General features: G+C 48.4%; 1 protein-coding gene across 1 annotated transcript in view; it reads right to left on the bottom strand.

Annotated features, from left to right (window-relative positions):
• LOC138547336 (thioredoxin domain-containing protein 12-like) overlaps positions 1-24,617 on the bottom strand; it is a 654,368-nt gene that overhangs the window by 125,232 nt on the left and 504,519 nt on the right. The window contains exons 5-6 of the mRNA XM_069642202.1: positions 15,232-15,301; positions 11,775-11,858 (exon numbers count right to left, since the gene is read on the bottom strand). Coding sequence (XP_069498303.1) covers positions 11,775-11,858; positions 15,232-15,301 — 154 coding nt within the window. The remainder of the gene's footprint in view (positions 1-11,774; positions 11,859-15,231; positions 15,302-24,617) is intronic.

Genomic DNA, 24,617 nt, shown 5'->3' with positions numbered 1-24,617 from the left:
AAGTCAATGGCGTGTTATTGGCAGAGCAAGGGGTCGGGGGAACAAAAGAGAGACTCTGCTTATCAGCAGTGCAAGTGGCTCCAGCGATAATGCGCATAGAAGTAGCCGGGCATTTGACATCACGCCCACGTTCATAAGACTTTTACAAGCTGCGTTTGAACATGCTGTAAAAAGGAGCGGCTGCAAGTCATATTAACACCGAGTAGGAGTTAAAAGCGCAGCTGGATTTGACTGTTCATTACCTTCGGCATTACTGGAACGTTACATGTACTGCAATGACTGGAGGATGCATTTCAAGGCTATCAAAATGAAAGCGGCAGGCATTTATTTTCTATTAGCATTTCCATTTTGTCTGATCGGATCTTCAGGAAAGTGTTTCTGCCTTTCGATTTTCTTGAAAGTGTAATGTGCGAACTCAAAATGTTTTGCCTTATGTACATTGCAATTTTTTTTTGTGACATTGCCATTTTATTGAGCTGATATTTAAGAGTTAAAAAGCAACATGCAATGTACCCATGCAACGTTTCTTTATATTGTAAATGCAAAGGCCATCACATGCTAAAATGTTGTTTGGAAAATGAAAATGAAGGCAATGCATCACTTTGGGAATGTGATATATGAAAACATGGGTCACATTTTGCAGGCATTGTGGTGTCGTTTTTATGGTTTGTTAAATGGCATTCTATAACATGCTTCTGGGAAAGGAGTTTCCTGTTTTTTGTGCCAATAGCGTTGGCAGGAGTGTTGATTTACAGTGGCCATGTGCTGTGGGTCTCTTTATTGGTGTGAATATAGTTATTGGTGTGTGCCAAACTGTAAGCATGAGTGTTACCCAAGGGTGGGCAATTGAATTATTTTTTGGAGCCATATGGTGGCTATGTGCCAATAAGCAGTGTTTTATTATGGTGCCAATGTGTTTTGTTTGGCAAGTGTTCTAGTAATTGCATTGGACCTAAAGTTATGGTGCCAATGTTGGTTATTGGCAAGTTTTAATTGGAAATGGCTATGGCACCAATGTTTTTAGCAGGTTTTAAGTGGTAATGGAATGGAATTAATGCAACCAAAAGAAATGGCAGGTAATAAAATGTATAATGTAGTTTGCAGTAACTAACCCACAGTTACATATCAACAAAGACTCTGCAGGCATAACATTTTGAACTTTTATTGCGGTGCACCTAATTTTCGGATTATCAAAATTTGTTATGCTGAATTCGTCTTGTTGTTTTTGTGCGGATATTGCGAGTGCCATAGGTCCCCCCTCTGTTCAGCTAATTTTCCAACTGAACAGGGAGAACCTTGGCACTCACACCAAAACATTCTAGATGGAACACTATAATACAAGCATTCCAGGCACAGGCTCACATATACTTAGGAAACAGCTAATGAACCAGGATAGGTAAGACATAACACATCTCCCCCCTTACATGACAATACAATGAAGGAAGGAAACAGAAGGAAAAGTCATAAATGGACAATATATCTAAAAAAACTATCCTTCCATATCCCATCCAGCAAACCACTAATAGTCATATGCTATTCCCTTCCAATTCCATGATATAGCTAAAAATAGCTAATCCACTACAAGACATTCACCAGAACCATAATGGCCATTTATGGAACTCAGCTACAGGGAACCAGCCCACAATCTAATAAACAAACCTGACCACCTACATCATATCATTAACCCTGTTACAACATTCTCCAACATCAAAAGCTTCTTGAAAGAAACTACAGGGTTAAGACCCTTACTACAGGGTTAATATACCTAACTTATTACCTGTGACTTATATACCACGAACCCACTAAAGTCTCTTAACCCAACCTGGTCTCCTGGCTCATCATTGCAACCCCTCAACGTGCGTTGTAACACTTTTCTTGGTTTAAACCACAACAATTAAAAAAAAAAATGTAAAAGGAGGGAACATATACAAGTGGAGTGGAAAGTGAATAATTCTATAATTAAGAGTCACTGACTAGGAATATTTTGCAGCCTTTATGACATAAGAAATACAGACGGCAAATATACCAAACTAAACGCAAAAACAGTTCAACATTATCCATAGAATAATTCATATAACAAAACATGAAATCAGATAACAGTATATTGTGAAAAAGCAATGTGCAAAGCATGAGCCTTAAGCAGTTTCTTCAATTAGGTTAAGTTCAAACAGGAATAAATATCTAAAGGAAGATACATTTAACTTGGGAGCTAAGATTTGAAATGAATGAAAGTTAGAGTCTGCAAAAAGGGGGCGAAGAAGGGAAAGAAGAAATTGAGAGGCAGAACGAAGAACTCTTGAATGAGGATATAAAAGAAACCAAGGAACAAAGATAAGCAGGAGCCAATGGATGAACACTATTAAAAACCCAGCTGAGGAATTGATACTCAAACCTCAGTTAGGAAGAAACACTACAGGTGAAATGGAGACCAAACAAAATAAAAATCCTATAGCAGAATGCTAAACATAACGAGGGGGTAAAAGCATGTCATTAGGAAGACACACATTAGGAACAACAATAACAAGATAAAACAATTGTAACAATGGTTTAGTAGAAGCAAAAGCCAACATGCCAGATTTTCTGAAAATTAAAAAGACGAAAACAACTGTACCGGGGGACAATCTGACCCTCACATAAAAGGAAGAATACAAGATAAATATCAGATTGTATGATTGGTTCCCAACATGAAACTGAAGGAAAATAAATAAAAGTTGAAATAGAAGAAGTGGGAAAGAAAATAATTTATTTTTATAGGATTAAGACAAAGAAAGAAAGAAGACATCCAAGATTGAACAGTTAAGAGACCGGCGGATAGGCACTGATTAATGGAATCATCAAATGAAGTATAAAGGCAAAATGTGAGAGGTGTGAAGTGTATAAAGTAAATAAAAGTGGGCCCATAATAGAGCCCTGTGGAACACTAAGGAAAAGGATAGGAACATGAAAAACAAACCCTTGCAAGAAGTAACAAAAAGAACGATTCAAGAGATCCCTCAAGAAGAATGAGTAGAGAGTGAAATTGAATTATCCATCGTGTGAAAGGCTACACTAAGATCTAACAAAACTAGAATAGAATACAATCTCAGATAACGTGCATGAAGACTAGAATAGAAGAGCAGTCTTAGTGTAGAGATCCGGACGTTGTCAGACCGATAAGTAGGAAACCGATTGTTCACAAATTAAGTTAAGAACTAAGCTGAGAAAAGAAACCGTTCAAGCAATTTAGACAAATATGGAAGGGAAAAAAGACAAAGGTTTGAGAGTTCTGTAGAATCTAAATGTTTCTTCAATAAAGGAATGAAAATAGCTATAGTGAATAATTTAGAAAATGGACGAGATGATAAAGAATTTAAGAGAATAGTCACAACAGAAGCAAACTCAGGCAAAACAGACTAGATTGAAGAAGCAGAAAGTGGATCAGATGGAGCTGCGGTACAATGGGAACGGGCAAAGAAGGACCTTTCACTTTCAGAAATAGGGTCAAAAGAGGAAACCACTATTCACAGACCAGAGAACTAGGATCATTAGATGGAGAAATCAATGGGTGCCACTTGATTTAATACAAGTGTAACATTTTTAAATCAATTAATGAAAAATTAGTAAACTCATCAAAAACAAAAGTGGAAGAACAAAAGGGGTCGGTGAACTTAATAGTTTGTTTAAAAGAGAAATTTGGGTGAAGAAGTATGTAACTGGATAAGTGACTAAAAGTAATTAGTCTTTGCTTGGTAAGGGAATAAGAATGCAGGTTGACATTTGACATCATTCCTAACTTTTAGCCATCTACATTCAGCCCTGCAGAGCAAGATCCTCAGAATAAAGGCTGATAAAGGGCAAACGAAATCTAGAGACAAGTTAATGCCCGAAATAAAAATCATCAACGGTAGATTCCACAATTTCAAAAAGGTCAGCAGAAATAGAATCAATTCGAGCAAATGGGACAAGATTACAAACATCACGTTGCAAAAAGTGGATGTAGAAGATGGATCTTTATGGAAGAAAAGCATATTCAGCATATCCAATTCAGACTCCTTTTTATACCCGCTGATCACTTTAATTTCTTCTTTAGGTTCAATTCCAAGGAATCGTCAGAAATAAAATGTAGATCAAGAACCTGAGCTTTACTGCGAGTAGGTGGATAAGGAACCATTGTAAGATTATAAACTGAAGCAGAAGGACAATGACAGGGCTAATTGTAGAATTATGCATATTGAAATCCCCAACAACAAAGTGCGTAACACCAAAGAGTAATCCGTCAAACTCATCATAAAATACACCAAGTGGACTAGGACGATGGTAAACAATAAAAATAGCTAGTGGTAAGGGAACAGTGCATTTTTTATATTGAAACAGACCTGACTTTTGTACTGAAAAGTGTACGAGCATCAAAACATATTTTGTGTACTTTTAAATAAGGATGTGTGGAAAAGGCCACAGTACACTTGTAATAAGTGTGGCATAGGTGTTGGGTGGTCAGAGAGAAACCAGTTATATGCTGGTGAACCACGTGAAACTAAGACACCTTTGCTAAGTGCTAACAATCTAAAGTGATTTGCCAAGGATTACATATCAGAAAAGTGCAATTTGAATAGGAACGCTCATTTTGGTGAAGTGGGGAAGATGACAACGTACATATTCTTCACATCTGTGTAAGGGGTGGGGTGGGGTGGGATGGGAAGTGGGCCCAGACTTTCCTCATCCTGAGGTATAAGGAACAAGTCACTTACCTGTAACTGTTGTTCTCCAGCATGGGTCTGGCATGGATTCACATGCTCATGAATATTCCCCGTCAGGCTGGGAATCCTCGGTAAAGAAAAATCAGTATCAGTTTCGTTTCTGATCTGTCTTTCGTAGTAGTAACCAATCACTGATCTCTGCGTCATACTGACCACAGCCAATGACTGCCATCTCCCTAAGCCCCGCCTCTGGCAGCCATCTTCAGATTTGGTAGTACGTGAAGTGGCAGTATGACCAAGTGAAGAGCCGCAGATGGGTAGGCGGGAGGGTTCGCATGTGAATCCATGCCAGACCCATGCTGGAGAACAACAGTTACAGGTAAGTAACTTGTTCCTTCTCCAGCATGGGGTCTGGCATGGATTCATATGCTCATGAATAAAAGAATACATAGCAGTACACACATGCACAACCACGGGAGGTGGCAACAGGCTCAACATTAAGCAATACAACAACTCAACATTAAGCATCTGTTACCTTCTCACCAGGCTCACCTGAAGCGAACAGGTTGCGCAGCACTGCTTGGCCGACCCTGGACTCCTCCCTGGAATCCCGGTCGACGCAGTAGAATTTCGTGAAGGTGTGCGTCGACCTCCACGTAGCAGCCCTGCAGATGTCCAGCAGGGGCACACCAGATAGGAACATCGTGGTAGCTGCGATCGCTCTGGTGGAATGGGCTCTCGGACGGCCGGGCAGCGGTCGGTTTGCCAACCGATGACAGTACATGATACAGCCGGAGAGCCATATGGAAATGGAAGCCTTTGAGAGAGCCTTCCCCTGATTGACATGTCCAAAGTTCACAAAGAGGTGACGTCTTCCGAAAACACTTCGTGCGGTCCACGTAGAACTTCAGCGCTCTAGCCACATCCAGCGAGTGCAAAGTCCTTTCAGCCGGCGACTAAGGCGACGGGAAGAAAACAGGCAACACCAAGGGTTCGTTGAGGTGGAAGTCCGACGGCACCTTGGGCATGAAGGAGGGGTGCGTCCTGAGCACTACCCTCGTGTCGTGGAAAGTCAAGTACGGGGGCTTGCAGGAAAGGGCCTGGATCTCTCCCACCCGTCGTGCGGAGGTGATGGCCACAGGAAACGCTGTTTTCCACGACAAGAACTTCAACGGAGCTGAGTGCAGAGGCTCCAACGGAGGTCCCATGAGCTTGGTCAGCACCACGTTGAGCTCCCACGCCGGGGCCGGAGCCTTCACCGGCGGGAACGATCTGAACAGTCCCTTCATTAATTCTTTCACCAGACGATGAGACCACAAAGACGTCCGTCCCGTGGTTCTGGTGTATCAGGAGATCGCAGCAAGATGAATCTTGATGGAAGCGTGCGCCAGTCCAGCCTTGGCCAGCGTCAGTAGGTACGGCAGTACTTGAGGAGCCGCAATCCGTAGAGGGTTAATCTTCTGTGCGTGGCACCAGACAGAGAACCTATTCCATTTGTGTCCGTAGCATTTAAGAGTTGAGGACGCCCTGGCCTTTGCAAGAACCTCTCTGCAGTCGGCCGGTATGTCGTAACCTCCAAACTCTAACGCTGCAGGAGCCATGCCTGCAAGTTCAGCGACTTCGGGTCGTGATGGAGGATGGCGCCTCCTTCCCTGGAGAGAAGATCTGCGTCCACTGGCAGCTTGATTGACGGGGACGCTGACAAGTCCAGAAGGTCCGGGAACCATATCTGCCACGGCCACGCAGGTGCGACGAGGATCATCCTGCACCGTGACCTCTTGAGCTGGTTGATGAGCCGGATCAGCAACGGCAATGGAGGGAACGCGTATAGAAACAGGCCCTCCCAGGGGAACGAGAAAGCATCGCCCATGCTCCTCGGCAGGGGAAACCTGCTGGCGAACCTCCGGCACTTGGAGTTCGTCGCCATCGCAAACAGATCGATCTGGGGTGTGCCCCACCAGAAAGATCCTCGCCACCTTGCCCTTGAGGGACGGAAGAAAGGACCTGAGGGCCCAAAACACTGCCCGGAGCTCCAGGACGTTGATATGGAGGTACTTCTCCGTCGGAAGCCAAAGGCCTCTCGCATGCAGATTTTCGGTGTGCGCTCCCCACCCTTCCAGGAAGGCATCCGTGGTCACTGTCTTCTGGTGGCCCGGGGTCTGGAAGTACATGCCCGCCGTCAGATGCGCGCGGGTGCCCCACCACCGGATCGCTCGTCGGAAGCTCTCGTCGACTGTGATCCTGTCCTCGAAGCTGCCCGTCGTCTGGATCCAGCGAGCGTCCAGGAACTCCTGTAACAGGCGCATCCGAAGCCTGCACAGGCGGATGAGATAAATGCAAGAAGACATCATTCCGAGGAGGGATTTGATGGACCTCACCCAGGCCGCGTCCGCAACCAGCATCTGCTGCACCTTGCCCAAGATGGCCCTCGTCCTTTCCTCCGATGGAGGCCAGAAGCGCCACTGTGTCGAGTTTCGCTCCCAGAAACAGTGCGTCTTGCGCAGGCACCAGGTGGGACTTGGCGTAGTTTATGGAGAATCCCAGGTCCGTGAGTAGTCGGACGGTCCTCGCCGTGTGCTCCACGGCGAGCTCCCTTGACTTTGCTCGGATGAGCCAGTCGTCCAGGTAGGGGTAGACGTGGATCCCCTCCAGGTGCAGCCGCGCCGCCACCGGTGCGAGGCACTTGGTGAACACCCTGGGTGCCGACCTCAATCCGAAGGGAAGGGCTCTGAACTGGTAGTGACGCCCTTGGACCACGAATCTGAGAAACTTTCGGTGTCCCTTTAGGATGGGGATATGGAAGTAAGCATCCTCCAAATCCAACGACGACAGGAAATCGCCCTCCTCCAGCTGACCCAGGACGTGCTGGAGGGTGACCATCCGGAACTTCTGTGCCTTGATGAATTTGTTCAGTCGTCGTAGGTCCAGGATGGGACGTCATCCTCCTGTCTTATTCTTCACGAGGAAGTATCTTGAGTAAACTCCGGAGCCCGAAAGCCTCTTTGGGATGAGCTTGATGGCGCCTTTCTTGAGCATCGCCTTTACCTCCAAGAGAAGTTGAGGGACGTGATGTTCCTTCCTGGCCACGGGGGGGACGCGCGGGCACTTCTTTAGAAACTCGAGCGCGTGACCCTGGGCCAGGGCGTCCAGCACCCAACGGTCGGTGGAGATGGACTCCCACACGCTGACGAAGTTCGCCAGCCGGCCTCCCACCGGGATGCTTCGGTGGGGGCCCGACCCCACGGCCGGTTCAGTCCTGCTTCGACGAGGCTTTGCCGCCTTGTCCTCCCTGGCGACGACGGCGGGGTCCACCCGACTTGCCTCGACCCCTGTAGGCTTCCTGTGACGACGAACGGGCCGCTTGACGATAGGTGGAAAATCCGCCGCCGGAACCTTTGGAGGCACCCTGCTTGCCTCCGGTGCTCCGAAAGGGCGGCCGTCGTTGCTGGAGAACACCAAGAGCCCGGGCCGTCTCCATGTCCGTCTTGATGGCTTGTAGGGAATCGTCCACTGTTTTCCCAAACAGGTTGCTCCCGTCGAACGGCATGTCCAAAACTCTGGTCTGCACGTCCTGCCGGAAGTCCGTTGCCTTGAGCCATCCACGCCGTCTAAGGCACACGCCGTTGCCCAACTGGCAAAACCCAGTGTCAGCGATGTCCGTCGCTATCGTAATGGCATGGTCCGACGCCACTTCTCCTTCCTGCAAGATCTCTAGGGCCTCCGCCCTCTTGTCGTCCGGTAGGAAGTCTAGCAGGGGGGTGATTTTGTACCACAACTCACTGTCGTAGCGGGCTACGATAGCCAAGGCGTTGGCAGCCTTAATCGTCGTCGCTGCCGATGAGATGACTCTGCGTCCCATCGTGTCCAATTTCTTTCCCTCGTCGTCCGGGGGGGAGGTTGACCTAGAGGCCGAAGCCCCCGCTTTCTTCCTGGCCGCCGCAGAGACGAACGAGTCCGGGGTCGGCTGTGCCCGAAGGCACAAGGGGGCCGCGTCCGGGACCCGGTACTTCTTCTCGTACCGATCCCTTCTCACAGGCATTGTGGATGGGTTCTTGAGGAGGGCGAGACCCTCATCCCAGATATCGTCCAGTAGAGGTACAGCGAGGACCGTCTTCCTCTTGGTCTCGCGCAGTTGATAAAGGAAACCTTCCTTCTTCTCTTGCGGGCAGAGCTGGAAAAGCTCGGATGCCCTGGCGATCATGGCATGAAACGATCCAATCTCGTCAGGCGGGGAAGCCCGGGAAGGAGGTGACGACGGAAGATCCTCGTCGTAAACCTCGTCGTCTGTACCCGTCGCGGCCGTGTCCGTCCCCGTATCATCCCCACGGGTCGTGGACGGGGAGGAGGGCTGAGCAGGGCGCGATGGTTGAAAAGGAGGTGGAGGATGAATCCTTCTTCTCTTAGGAGGAGGGCTCCCAGAAGGGCCTGGCCGTCGGGAACGGTTCCTCCGTTGGTGGTAACGGCAATCTCGTCCTTATCTCCGAGCATAAGGACTGTATAGCCAACAAAATGGCCGGTGAGTTGTCTTGCGGCACTGGTTGAGGGGATTCCGATGGGCGGTCAGGAGCCTCGTCGGCACCCTCGACGTTATCGTCGTCTCCTACGTCGGGGTCCCTCCCGACGGGCTGGTCTTCTTCCACACCAATGCCGTGGCTTAAGACTTCAATCAGCTCCTCTTCAGAGGTTGAGGCCGAATCCACAACGACATACTGCTCCCCCTTTTTCTTCTCCGTTGGTTTCACGGGGGTCCTGTCGATGGGCTTGAAAGAGGACTCCCTCCGCGGTGGCAGGGAGACTCTGGGCCCCGAGGACGCCTCCACTTGTGTAGCCTCCACAGGCTGAGCCAGGGCTGCCACGACTGTCTCGATAGAGGCCTTGGCAGGGTGGATCAAGGCTTTCACCACCTTAGGTGCGCTCACCGCCTTCTCCTTGGGGGGGGGGGGGGAGGGTCACCGCCTCGCTCCCCCTCCGATGGGGCCTTTGAGCTCGACCGGGGTCTCTCCAGGAGCTTCGCCGGGTGCTCGGCCTTCCTCTTACCCGAGCCAGAGCGTTGGCTCATGGTTGATGGCGCCGGGGAGGATGCGCCCTGCCTGGCAACCGTAGAGCCCGACCGTTCGGCGCTCCCGTTGGGCCCCTGTCGCCGGGGCGCCCTCAAAGGTCTTAGAAGACCGCTCGGACTTCTTCTTTTTCTCGCCTGACGGGCTCTTCCCTTCCAGCCAGTTGGCGAGACGCAGATGGCGGTCCTTCATGGTCCGCTCCGACATATTGCCGCAAAACGCACAGTCCTTCTCCACATGCGTCTTGTCCTCATGCAGGCAGTAGAGGCAAAGGGAGTGTTCGTCCTCCTTAAAGACATTCTGAGGCTGGCATCCAGGGCAGACCCTGAACAGCTTTCCGGGCGTCGAGCTTCCCTTCTCCTGGGCCATGTCCGAGATGGGCCTGAGAAACTTCTGGAGTCCTCCAAAAGCGTGGCTCGACGAAATCTTCACCCTTGAGGGGTGTAGAAGAATCTGACACGGGTCCCCGTTGATCGGATAAAGAAACGGTGGAGCTTGAGGCTCTTTTGACCGAAAAAAGAGAATTTTCCTATGAAAAAGCACGAAAACGCACTAAAGCTCGAGAGCAATAGCACGAGGATCCCAACACTTCAACGTGCGGTAAAAATCTGAAGATGGCTGCCAGAGGCGGGGCTTAGGGAGATGGCAGTCATTGGCTGTGGTCAGTATGACGCAGAGATCAGTGATTGGTTACTACTACGAAAGACAGATCAGAAACGAAACTGATACTGATTTTTCTTTACCGAGGATTCCCAGCCTGACGACGGGGAATATTCATGAGCATGTGAATCCATGCCAGACCCCATGCTGGAGAACACAGAGGTTTTTGTGGTCTTCTCATTATTCATCTTTGGACTCGTCAAGGGGAGGGCACCTTCCTGGTGGGGTTTGGTCAGACCTGTGTCCTCCCTGCGGGATAGGAGTCCTCTTTGTCCTTAGGGTAATCCCACTGGAAGCTGTCCAAGTCCAATGTCCCTCTCTTTCTCGCCAGAAATTCACTGTGTCTACCTAGGTCTGGTCTACAGGGGTTTATCGGTCAGCTCATCTTGCAAGTGCCATTTCACGGTGCCTGTCCTGTCTGCACTCTGCCTGCTGTGCCTTGGGTCCAGACCACCGCTGGGTTGAGTTTATATTGAGACACGCTCTGCCAGAACATTATGCCACTAGCTTCCGCACTGGACGGAACTCGAACACTATTCTGCGCCATCACACTTCAAAGGAGTTCCTCGATGAGAAGAAATCCACAAAAGGTAAGCAATTTTTTTTTCAGAGCACCTCGATCTAGTGACTCCAGTGCTGGGAGGAACATTAGGGGTCCTAGCAGTACCAAAAGAAACTCTCCAGTCAGACACTGTAGGCAACCCAGAGGAGTCTCATCAGGTAATAATACAGAGTGAAAGCTCGAGGCTCCCCATTCTGGGGCTGAAAAGAAACTACCATCTGTTCAGAGGCCATCAGCTTCGCGGTGGATCCCCTACTGAAAATGGCAGAGGATTGTTGGTTGAGGGCTTAAAGTGGCACGGCTCTGCCGAGGACCAGAAAAGGGCCCAAGAATATGGTGCAACCAATGTTCCCTGGAAAGTTACCAATAGATATCCCTGGACAGTACCCGAGGCACCTTCTTCTAAGAATGTTAAAAGTGTCCGGTCAAGGGCAGCACCCTTGCCGAGGGGAACGCCTGCATGGGTTTTGAAGGCTTCAGATGGGAAAACAGCCACATTGACTGCTCATCGGTCAAGTCCAGTTGCTTGGTTGGTAAGGCAGGCTGTTTCGGTGGGACCATGGATCATACCGGTGCACACATCTCCAGTCTCCGTCAGCTACTTTCCCCGCGCCTCTGAGGACAGAACTGTCTGTTTCAGGCTGCAATGCAGTCTGGACCCATGAAAACGTATTTCTGCACACATTGCAGCAGCTTTTAGTTTGCTTTGAACTAACTTGCTACTTCACAATACTAAGAAAACCCAGTCAAACCCCCACACCAATATCGACCTGCAATAAAATCCCACTGCAAATTTGCTTCATTAATGCCCCAACTAACCTTGATCAGCACTGCTGTAGAAGTACTTGTAGTTGGGGTTTCCGTCAGCATTTATGATTTCTGGATGAACTTTGCCACTTGGATCTGCAATATACAAGCAATGCAGCAATAAATATGAAGTCCAATACTAAAGGAAACTTGCAGTAGCAGTTAAAGGTTGGGAGGTAAAATGCTGTTCTAGATTAGGTACGAGCGAGTCCATGCCCAATCACTTGGGTTTGGTTGGGTTTTACGCAAGACATTTTTTCTATTTAAAAGAAAGGTCACAATCACGCATTTTACTAGGTTTTCAAGAGAAATCCGTACTGAAAGGGAACACATGACTAGACATCCGAACCCTGCTCGCACTGCTTCCAGGTTTGACCTCATCTACCTGCCCTAATTCTGCCTCATACGGCTCTCAACAGTCCCAGCTGTGCTACATGTGGCTCGCACTGCCCCAAGTCCAATCGTAACGTTGCTCTCACTGTAAGGTGCCTTAGTGCCCAGTCCCAGAAACCTACTTCCCCCCCACACACAGTTCTTTTTTTAATGTACATTTCAACACTCCAATCCCTCTGCTCCTTGTGGTCACTGGCTCATGACTTGGCAAGTAGAAACTGTGTCCTGCCTCCATATGGCCCACAGTCGGTCATAGCTGCTCATATTCAAGGCATATGCTCCTGTTCTGTGCCAGCTCAGTATCCAAATCAGATGCCCTCTGAGCCTCCTATGGCCAGCGGTTCATGGGAACCAGTTTGAGTGCAGGGACCACAACCCTAATGGCACCCTCAACCACAGGAGGATGGTGCTAATAAACACATGATGGCTGCTAAGGCAGGTGGGTGGTGGCAGCAGCGTTTAAATGCAGCGTGCTCGCTTCTAAACATAGACGGGAGGATCCTGGGGAAAATTCTGGCGGCCAGACTGGCGACGGTGGCGCTGACTCTAGTACATCCAGACCAGTGCGGGTTTGTAGGGGGCAGGAGTACGTCAGGTAACATTTCCCGACTCCACCATGTGATGGACCGGGTGAAATTACAAAAGCGGGACATGGCCATTGCGTCGTTTCGACGCTATGAAGGCGTTTGATTCTATGGAATGGAAATGGTTATTTCGGGTGCAACGGGAGTTTGGGTTTGGGGAGGGTATGATTAGATGGCTATCCCTGTTATACACGAAACCACGGGCGATGGTGAAAACTAATCGTGGGTTTCAGAGACATGGGAGTTAGAGAGGGGGACTAGGCAGGGGTGCTTGGCTTCCCCAATTTTGTTTGCCCTGGCCTTGGAGCCACTAGCGGCGTATTTACGGCAAGAGATGGGTGAGGCTGGAATCGAGGTGGATGGCCAGAGACACACTGTATCTCTGTAGGTGGACGATTTGTTATTATATATAGGAGATCCCAGATTATATCTTCCGGACCTTTTGGAAATCCTTCGTAATTTTAGAGCCATGTCGGGGTTCCGTATAAATCCGGAAAAATCGGCCCCGTTTCCGCTAGGGGGGTGGCAGAGTTGCTCAGTGGAGGAACTACCACAGTTGGGAATAAGATGGGAGCCGGAGTCCTTTCGGTATTTGGGGATTCAGGTGTTCCATGACGTGGTGGACACATTTGTACACAATACGGGGGGGCATTGAGGGACTCCATTCAGTTTTGGAAGGATTTACCACTGTCGTTGATGGGCAGGGTGGCGTTATGTAAAATGGTCATTCTCCCACGGTTGCTCTATTTCTTCGTGAATATACCGTATGTGGCAAAAAGAGTGTTTTTCAAAATGTTAGACGTTAAGGTCAGGGAGTTGCTGAGGAGGTAGGTATCCCTGCAGACTCTGCGGAGATCGAGAACGGATGGGGGTTGGGCCTTCCGGACTATGGGAAATATTTTGTAGCAGCGCAATTACAATTGGTGCTGGTGTGGGACCAACCGGAGGCGGAGCTCCAGGGCATGCTGGTGGGATTGGTGCAGTGCGATTGGCCCGGCGGAGCTTCTGTGGTAGCCAGGGGGTAATGTGGGGACATCAGTGGTTTTTGGAGTGGTACGAGAGACATGGAGGAAGTACGTGGGCGGTGCAGGGATCAAACGCCGCTATGAAGCTAATCTCCCGTGGGGAGCCGACCAGAAACTCCGACAGGCAATCGAGAGGGTAGGGCTACGGAGGCTACGGGAGAAGGGATGTGAAAAGGTGGGGGACCTTTTTGAGGAGGGACGGCTTCTGACCTGCAGGGAGTGGTGTGAAAAGTTTAATCAAGCGCAGGGGGTCTTTCTGGCGTATGGGGCGGTGGTTCGGAGGTTAGCAGAGTTATGGGAGGGGATCCCTGAAGAACCGGTGTTATGCCCAGTGCTCCGAGTCTTACTCGACCGAGTAGAGGGGAGGAGATGTATCACACGACTATATAGGGCCCTCGGGGAGAAGGAGACGGAAAGGGAGTTAAAAGTGATAGAAAAATGGGAAGCGGATATGGGACGCATGATCTCGAGTGAGGAATGGGAGAAGGTCTGGGAGCAGGTACAGAAATCCTCGAGGAATGCCCGCTTCCAGCTGGTTCAATTTAATATCCTACATAGGGTATATGTCACCCCACGGTTGCTTAATGCAATGAAAGAGGAGCATTCGGGGAAGTGCCCTATATGTGGGTTGGAGGAGGCAGGGTTTTGGCACATGGTGTGGGAATGTGGGGCAATAGTGGAGTACTGGGAGGAGGTACTCAGGGGTATAAACGGGTTACTGGAAGTCAATCTGGAATGTTGCCCAGAGGTTTGCCTGTGGGGGATCCTGCCAGGGGAGAAACGGAATAAGTTACGGAACAGAATGGGTCGGTTTCTACTGATATTGGCTAAACGCCGAATGGCGATTCAGTGGAAGTCCCCACTGGGTCAAACAATACAGTTATGGAGGAAAGATGTAAGGAGATGGGGTCTAGCGGAGTTGACGACGGTGTTGCAGGCGTTGAAGGGGAAGGAGGTAATGATCCACTGGTCCCAACTGCTGAATGACCTGGCAAAAGATAATGACTTACGCCCACCGTGAAGTGAGGGATGCTGGGGGAAGGTTGTGAGGGTGGGGGAGGTTTGAAGATGGGTGTATCAGAGGAAGTGTCTCTAACTACATTGGACTATGAACTTTGGATGCTCGTCTGCTGTGCCTTATGGACAAAGGAGGATTCATACGGGATTTGAGTGGGAGGGGAGGTTGGGGGAAAACAGGGGTGATGTTGGGTGAGTTATGATACTTGGGGGAAGAAGGGGGGGAGTTTTAGGGGTTGGGAAAATAGGGTGGGGATGTTGGGAATTGTTATCTTAAAATGCCAATAAAGTGTCTTTAAAAAAAAAATGCAGCGTGCTCTCCAACTGACCGACAGAATGGATCTGAAACAGCTGGCCACTCAGGATGAGACGGCACTGCCCGACTGCCTATTATGGACAGGCCATCCCTGCTCGCTCTATGGACTCTTTCTGAAAGAATTCTCCACATACCCATGAACAGGATTCTGGGTATATAGCCTCCATCAGGACTGAAGGATTCATCCTTGGGTTCTTCTTCATCCTAGAGAAAACAAGCAAGATAACATTGGTTTCCAGCATTAAAAATATCACTTGTGGAAGTCAGACCAATAACCAAAGATGTTTTAGGCATGATTTGCGAACAATGCAAGCAGTAATCCTTTCTAACTTAATTATGCCTATGTGTTGATACTTTGGCTGTAGCCTATTAATTGCAAGAGATTGCACGTTAATTATATGCAATTGTGATCCATGATGAACAGTTTATGTACCATCCACTGTTTTGATTGGTCTGGTTTATATTGTCATTGTGACCATATCATGGTTTGTTTGATTGCAATGTGGAAACAATGTTTTATTCTTATGTTGTAAGAAACCATAACCATATTTTCTTTTAAAAAGAAATATTATGGACCAATTAAGTGACTATATTGTACAAATATTGTGCAGGCAAGATAAAAGGTTGTGCAAAATATACTGACTTAACCAATTATTTTCCAACAAGCTCAACACCTTCCATGAGCCAGTATTAGATATAAAGAATTTACGGCAGGGCACTTCAGGCAATATTTATACTTCCCTTTTTTACTTCAACTTTCAGCATTAAAACAATCAAAACGGACAACTTCCAGCAACTCGGGGCAACACATCCCTATAAACCTATTTCCATGACCTATCCTATCCCTTGCATGTTCCCCTTATCTTTGCTGCTCTTTCAGCAGGTAAATGGAATATTTTAAGCATCTGTATCTATTGTAGCATGTTTTCAAATGCGGTTTAGATTTACACCTTTGCTGAAGGATTATGGTCTTGCTAGAAGTGAACTAGCATTTTCTTTTAATTTGGGTTTTCATGGGTGGCACCTAGTTCATGTGATTCTATCCCATTGGTTGTGGATTTGTGGGATCTGATTCAGCTACTGCTTTCCTTCCTCTCTCCCTCCCTTCCTCCCCTAACACGTGCCACAGTCTGTTTGCTCTCTGGAGTTCCCTTAGTGAAACTGGGGTATTCAGGAGGGAAGAGCAGGTGTTCACTGTGGGGACGAAACAAGCATGTGAATTCCCCTCAGTGTTCTGCGATCACTACAGAGTCGTGTTAGATCGCAGAGGAACAGTGAAAGTTAGAGAAAGGAAAAGGGTATGGCCCACTCCCTGCGTAATCCAAGTTAGAGAAATCAATCTAGATAACATCCTGGTATCCCCATAGCATCAGTGCAGAAGCTTGAAGCCCTTTGGCTGGGTAAGCAGAGTGGGCACGTCCCTGGCAAGTTTAAAGGCTTGTGATGATATGTGAGCAGTGCCGGATCAACGTGGTGAAAGCAGGCCTTGATTGAGAAGTCAGCACGGAGTGCTGCGCACAAAACTTTGCATGCTAGCCTGAGACCTGGGTGTATTGCCTGATTGAAATCCTTAACACGGACCAACTGGAGTGGAAAAACTCCAGAACACCCAGATACTGCAGACGTACTGTGCAACCTGGGTGGATTAGGTACCCCTGCTGAGTAGGTAGAGCCCCTTAGGATGGAGGGAGGGATTGCCGGATAGGAGTGGGTTGGGGGGTGGGGGGGGGAGGAAAGGGGGCAGTACAGTAGTATTTGTAAGCGTGGATATATAGTGGGCCCAGGCAGTAGCAGTGGAGGAGAGCCGTCTACGCATTGGCAGGGCTCGAAGAAGGAAGGCGGGTTGGAGAGGGGGGGGACACCATCTGCACATTCATTGGTGTCTAGGGGCGAGAGTGGAGAACAGCGGAGTCCCCTCCGGCGTGGGGAACGTGGGGAGACTCTGAACGGCTCAAAGAAACTATCACAGAACCATAGTCGTCTGGTGTGCTAGCTGATGCTGGGTGGGTGCCGCCTGACCATACCCCCATGGTTGGAGTGGGGCGCTGGTGGAGTTCCAACAGTCATCTATTTAGGTCGACCGAGTCATAGGGGTAAGGCAACAATTGACAGTGTGTGGATATTTTGTCAATAGTGCAAGTACATACTCTGCAAGCGGTGCGAGCTGCTTAGAATCGAGATTGCCATCGCAGCAGTATGTCTAAATCGCATAAATAGGGGAAGCAACAGTCAAAATTGCAACTTGAGACTCCCAGACAAACTAAACACAACAAAGCGATGGAGGAATCGCCCATTGGACGGTCTCAGCCCTCGTCTCTGGACCCCATTGGTGTATTTAGTGACATTAAGGCCATGTTTACCCAGCTCCACGCTGGTATACAATCATTAGATGGGAAGATTGACACCCTGACATGTAAAGTGGAATGCTTGGAGAAGCAAGGGGAGAGGCTAGATGAGGTTGAAGGCCGGGTTTTGACTGGGGAGGATGTGTCCTCGACAGCGACACGTGACCTTGCTCAGATTAAGAAGGCTCTTAAGGAATTGGCTGCAAAGAAGGAGGATCTGGAGTCGTGCTCCAGACGCAACAACCAGAGAATAGTGAGTGCCCCGGAGTCCATGGATTAGCAGATTATGGAGCCCCTGGTTGAGTCCATCCTACGTGAAGCACTCTGAAGTGAGGACTTCTCTGCAGTCTTCATTGTGGAAAGGGTGCATCCAATACCTGGTGGGAGAACTCCGATACCTGGGGGGTCGGCACGACCGATTATAGCCCGCATGTTGAACTATCGAGACAGAGACCTCGCTCAATGAAAAGGCAAAGAGAAAGAAACATTAACATATAAGGGGAACTCGATCCAGCTTTTTCCAGATTTTTTCAGATAAGGTCCAGGCGGATGTACATCGATGTTAAGAAAAGATAGAGAGAGAGGAGCATGAAGTATGCCATGCTCTTTCCGGCTACACTCAGAGTGGAGCATGAGGCGCGAGTACTGTTTTTCCAAACCCTGGATAAAGCCAACTCCTTCCTTGAGTTGTTGCCGAGAGCCCCTCGATGCAGGGAAAAACATGAACATGGTAAGGCGGGGGGACGGGCGACTCTGCATGATGAAATATGGTTATGAGCCAATGTTGGCTGTTGGTCATATGATGTGTTGGTGATTGCGAGGGAGGGATATAGATTATTGTTGTTGAAGGGCTGGGATGGATGGGCACAGAAGCAGCCCTTGTGCAAAGCATAGGAGAGTTATCGGATCAGGGTGGGGAGGGGATAACTGGCATGTTCGGAGTTGCCATTGAGGGAGTGGGGTGGGGGGGTTGATTTATTTTTGGGAGCAGGTGGTGGTTCAGGGGATCACCCTTGATCGATTTTTTGGATTTCCATTGTTCTGTGTGGAAGATGCGCTGGGAAATTAGATGTATGTGAAAATACTGTAACATTAATAAGCATGATGTAACTGACTAGGGGTAAAGCACTCCAAAGTATGACACGGAACGTTAGGAGTTTGAACTGCCCCTCCAAGTCCTGCAAAGTGTTGCTGTATGTTAACATGGCATCAGATTGACATCGCATTTCTCCAGGAGATGGACCTAATCCCATCGAGTGAGGCACGATTTGGGCAAGGGTGGGGCTGTCATCGTTATTTCTCCTCATATTCTTTGTACTCCGGAGCGGTCTGTATATTGATACATAGCTCGGTGGGTTTCCGATTGACAGAGGTAGTCGGGCGCCAGGAAGGGCAAGCGCTGCGGGTGATGGGAGCCTTGTATGGTCAGGCAATTACCTTGGTTAATTATTATGGCCCTAACCAAGATACAGTGGATACAATGGAGTGGATAGCACAGCAACTTGACAAAGGCCCCTAGGGAATGAATATATGGGCTGGGGACTTCAATGCATTGCTGGATCCAGATGAGGATAGAACAGGGGGACCCATAGACCACATTTAAAATCAACCCATACACTTAAGGATCGATGTTGGATATGGGGGTTGATTGCCATATGGAGGGCTAGGCATGAGGGGGAGAAGGGCTACACGTTTACTTCCATTGTACACCAATCCGTATCTAGATTGGAATACTGTCTGATCTCAAATAGGGTGGCAGGATGGGTAACTATTTTAGCACGCACATCATCGGATCACGCATCAGTGGTGTTGGCTTTAGAGATACCAAAGGTGAAGGTATGACTGACTAGGTGTTCCGCAGTGAGATCACACAGGTGATTGACACATTCTTTTGGGAAAATATGGATTCTGTATCTTCTTATTCAACAGTGAGGAAAATGGAGTGCATCTCGAGTGCATCTCGAGGGAATCGGGGATAGTGAGAGATTCGGAGAGAACTAACAGAGTGAAGTACGCATCCAAAGCTTACAGGCTCCTGGGGGGTGTATTTTGGATCCCAATATACAGAAGGAGATTATGGAGGAGTTGGACAAATTTAAAACTGCGGCACACAGGGAAGTGAATTGTATACAGGGAAAAGGCTGCTGTTTGGCATTATTGGGAAGGTCAGCGCCCCGGCAGATTACTTGCACGAGCCGCCACGTCCTATGGCTTGAGGCAAATATTTGGGTTGATGTCAGCTATCCGGCAGGAGGATTCCATAGTAGCAGCGCTGATGGATGTCGAAAAAGCAGTTGATTCAGTAGCATGGCCCTATCGGTTTATGGTGTTGTGAAGAATGGAGACGAGGGAGGAGTTTCTCTCTTCAATCTCATTGTTGTACACTTTGCCCGGTGCAAGAATTAGGGTAAATGGCCAGTTGACATTGGTCATTCCGTTGGAGAGAGGCACAAGGCAGGGGTGCCCGCTGTCGCCCCTGCGGTTTGCTTTGGCGATAGAGGCAGATAACCATATGCGCAGAGGTATACAATTGTATAGACATAGGGCAGTGTTCTCCCTATATGCAGGCGATATGGTGATATACATTAGTTAATTTAGGGACGATTATAAAGGATGAGGTGGAATATGGGGACTTCTCTGGTCTGAAAATGAATGTTGCGAAGTCGGTGCATTTCCCACTCACAGATTATACTGGGCAGTTCCTTGATGGGTTTGGGTTTCAGTGATATACAAGTCATATCCAGTATCTGGGGTTAGTTATTGCCCGCTCCCCAGAGATTTTGTACCAGCGAAATTATGAGAAGGTATTAGAACACACCCGACCGGTACTGAGGAGGTGGATGAACCTCCCACTTCATTTATACGGAAGAATATCACTAGTAAAATGGTCCTGCTCCCTAGATTTCTCTATGCCTTTTTAAATGTACCAATAGCAGTATCGAAGATATATTTTTGTGAAGTGCAGTCTGATTTTTTCATGGTTTATCTGTCAGGCAAACAGGCGCGTATCTCATGGAAGAAACTGGTGGTGCCATTAGCTAAAAAGGATTTAGCACTGCCGGATTTCGAGGTGAATTGCGAGGCGGTTCAAGCGGGATTTCTAACATACTGGTTTGAGGGAAGGGGAGGAAAGGTGACGTGTGGAAATGGAAAGGGCACTTGCAGCAACATTTTTATTGCGGGCGGTAATATTAACAGCCCCTTGCAGGTTATCTAAATTAACGAATATGGTGGAGCTATCTTGCAGATCGCAGGTTCGCACTGAAAGGAGGGGGCGGGGTGAGATCCTTTACTCCGCCAAGTTCCCGGTCACTCACATTTCGGGGGGGCCTCCAACTAGTGAGCTCGGATATGTACGCTGCATGCAAAGGTTAAGTGTTACATATTTTCGTAACCATTTTCCAGATGGGCGGTTCCTGACTGTGAAATGGCTGTGGAGCAAGGGCGGGATTACACCTTTGGAGCTATTTCTGTACTTCAGGCTAAGGGACACCCTTAAAGCACAGGACATTAGACTGGGTGGGCAGAATCATCCAGACGACTCTGGCAGGTCTCTCTGGGAGGCACAATGTCTGATGAAACGTGGAGATATTGCTGTGTGCAGACGAGGAAGACTGCCATTAACATTAGGTTTAAGTTAATTAATTTTAAATGCAATCATAAACTCTATTATACCCCAGCAAAGTTCTATAAGCTGTTTACCGATACCCTAGATGAAAGCGCCAGGTCACCCACTGCATGGGTATGTCCTCCATTATTTCAGTTTTGGAATGAGGTCTTTGAATCACAGTTTGATGTTATAGGGGAAATGGTGGTGCTTGACCCGAGAGTGGCGCTACTGGGATACACTCTGCAGATTACTGGGTCCTGCCACCGACCTATCAGCCAGCACAATAACACCCTATTAGCTTGAAACTAGTTCAGGAAAAGCTGGTAGACCAGACTGTAAGACGCACAGTCTAACAAGCTAAAACACAGTCAACCAAGGCTGGACACCATAGAGCAGGGCTCTGCAACCAAAGGCTCTCCAGATGTTTTGGACTACAACTCCCATGATCCCCTCAAATGACAATGCTGTCTAGCACAGAAGGGAGTCCAAACAAGTAGACACAAAGGTTGCAGAACCCTGCCATAGAAGATCACTGCAGGCGCATTGGCAATAGCCGAGATGTTCCCATGGGGATTACTCAGTCCGTGTTCTGAACAATTGGAGGATCAGTGCAGATAGATCCTCCACAGTCTGAAGGGGGAAGCTCCCTGGTCCAGAAGAGACCTGCCTCTTCTCCCCCATCCACAGGGCTACAACAAACAAAATGGAGGCTACCTTCTGAGGCCAAATTTGCATTTGAAAGGTGCAAGGGGGCTTTTATAGTAAGAGGGGCAGTGGCGAGCATGAGTCCTAGAGCCGCAGAGGAAGTAGTAATGAATGCATTTTGCCCACATGACAAGCAAGAATCTTCCTCATCAGCTGTAGTCAATGACCATGATCCAATTGATGACTAGTCAGAAGCAGTGGAGAGGGACAGCTTGTCGGGAGTGGCCAATGTTAGTTTTGGTGCAGCTTGACGAGTGCCTGTGTGTGATGTAGCGAGTGGACGTAGCAAGGTCCTTTCCTTGTTTCCTGAGTTGGGAAGCCGAAGTGAGTCGTGAGACGGGAGTGCCGCGGAGAGCACCATGTCCAGCTGGGCTTTGCAATTTGACATATCCAGTTGCCCCCTTGTGTACCAGCTCCAATTTTTGATGTTCTGGAAGATTTGAGGCACGACGCCCCCAGCGCAGCGGGTTAGCTGTAAACCACAAGACTGTATGCTTGTACAGTCGGAGGTAGTAGTTTCTATGGGTGTGTGCGATACGTGAAACGTGGTTTCACGCCCATCTCACATGGCCAAGGTGTGTACTGTAGTGGGCAGCTCTTGCACGATACTCGCATCATTTACGCACCACTTTATTTCAACCTCGTTCGCCCAATGAATGAGTGCTCATTGATTGCAGGGTTTACCTATATAGGGACACTTTCAGCCTAGCCCATTCTGTTTATTTGCCGTTCGCAGTACGATGCCTACCCATAAAACACTTATGCTGGCTAAGTGTAGATGACATGCATTACTTACCGTAATAGCATTTCTGACGATTGTATCTGCTTAGATTCACATGCTGTGCATATGGTTCGACATCCAGTGGTAACCGCGGAGTATTGCATCTTGTCTTTCGGGGACCGAAAGGGGACGTCGGCATAGGCGTGTCTGTAACACTATCCCTATTGTGACATGTAGTGTACCCAAAATCCCTCACGCGCCGAGGTCCCTCCGATTGTATTTTTTCTGCCATGAGGGAGCCCAAGGCTATAGTGAGTGAGTACATAAAGAGAGAAAGTAGTAAGACGTCTATGTTCCTTCCACCCCGAGCAGGGAGGTAGGGAGGGTGCATGTGAATCTAAGCAGATACAATCATCAGAAATGCTATTATGGTAAGTAATGCAGGTCTTCTGATGCTTGTTAATCTGCTTAGAATCACATGCTGTGCATAGACTAGCAAGAAGTACCTGGAGTTGGAGGTGGGTTGTGAGAAGGAACAATAGAGAAAAGATGTCTTAATACTGCTTGCCCCACCTGAGAATCCGACCTAGAATGAGTGTCTAGGCAATAATGTTTTGTAAAGATGTGTACAGAACTCCAGGTTGCCGCTTTTCAAATGGACTCAACAGGAACATTTGCAATGAATGCTATGGATGCCCCAGTGCCTAAAGTAGAATGTGCTCTAGGCTTGAAGGGCAGTTCTCTCTTAGCAAGAGTGTAACAGTGTGATGCATTTGACAATCCACCTTGAGATAGCGGATTTAGAGACAGGATCCCCTTCTCTACCAGCTGCCGCTGAAACAAAGAATTGTTTTATTTTCCTCAGTGGTTTAGTTCTTTCCAGGTAGAATATGACTGCCCTGCGCACATCTAGTGTGTGTAGGCTTCTTTCGGCCATGCTAGTAGGGTTCTGGAAGAAAGTGGGTAGTTCGATTGATTGGTTCACATGGAACTTTGAGATGAATTTAGGCACAAATCTGGGATGTGTGAGCAGAACTACCTTTTCTTTGTGGACTGTAAGAAAGGGGTCTAGAACAGAAAGAGCCTGTAGTTCGCTAACCCTTCTGATAGAAGTGATAGCCACTAGGAAGGCCGTTTTATGAGCCAGGTCTTTCAGACTTGCTTTATGCATAGGCTGAAAGGGAGCTCCCATGAGCCTGGTCAAAACCACATTCAGATCCCATCCAGGGGCTGGGTGAGAAATGGGAGGATAAATCCTCTTAACCCCTTCCGTAAAGGCTTTAATACCGGTATTTTCCACCACAACACTTTTTGTTGTGATGTGGTGTAGGCTGACAGAGCAGCCAGATGAACCTTTAGAGAATTGAAGACTAACCCAGTGTCCAACAGATGGGTTAGATACAGCACAATGTGTGTGGGTGAGCAATTGATGTGATTGACGCCCTTGGAATTGCACCAGATGACAAAACGTTTCCATTTGCTGGCATAGCAATAACGTGTATTCGGTTTTCTAGCTTCCCTGAGTATGTCCATGCACCTCTGAGGGAGTTGCAGGTGTCCAAACTCTATGACCTCAGGAGCCAAGCTGCTAAGTTCAGAGTGTGTGGGCATGGGTGTAGGGTCTCCCCCCTGTCCTGAGACAACATGTTGTACGGGCAGGGTAGTTTCACTGGTGAGGAGAGGGACATTTCCATCAGGTGAGCGAACTAGGGTTGGCGGGCCCACGTGGGGGCCACCAGTATCATGGTAACTGGTTCCTGGTGCACCTTGTGCACTAAACTTCTGAGAAGAGGAGTTGAGGGGGGGGGAGCGTAGACAAATTTCCCTGACCATGTTATCCAGAGACCGTTCCCCTTGGATCGGTTCTGGGGGTACCTGGAGGCGCAGTCTTGGCAATGGGCGTTCTCCTGAGTTGCAAACAGGTCGATCTCTGGGAAGCCCCATTCTGCGAAGACGTTGGACACAATGTCTTCGTGTAGCCGCCATTTGTATTCTTCGGGCAGAGGAAAATCTCTGCTGAGTACGTCTGCCAGAAGATGGAGTTCCCCTGGAACATGTTGGGACAACAAAAACATCTTGTGTTTACGAGCCCATATCCAAATGTTTTGGGACAGCTTGGATAGCCTTGGAGAGTGAGTG

The sequence above is a fragment of the Ambystoma mexicanum genome, chromosome 1q (assembly GCF_040938575.1).
Source record: "Ambystoma mexicanum isolate Mex_15411 chromosome 1q, UKY_AmexF1_1, whole genome shotgun sequence".
NCBI lineage: Eukaryota > Metazoa > Chordata > Amphibia > Caudata > Ambystomatidae > Ambystoma > Ambystoma mexicanum.
Note: the sequence above shows the minus strand (reverse complement) of the source record. Positions and strands in the feature narration are given on the sequence as shown.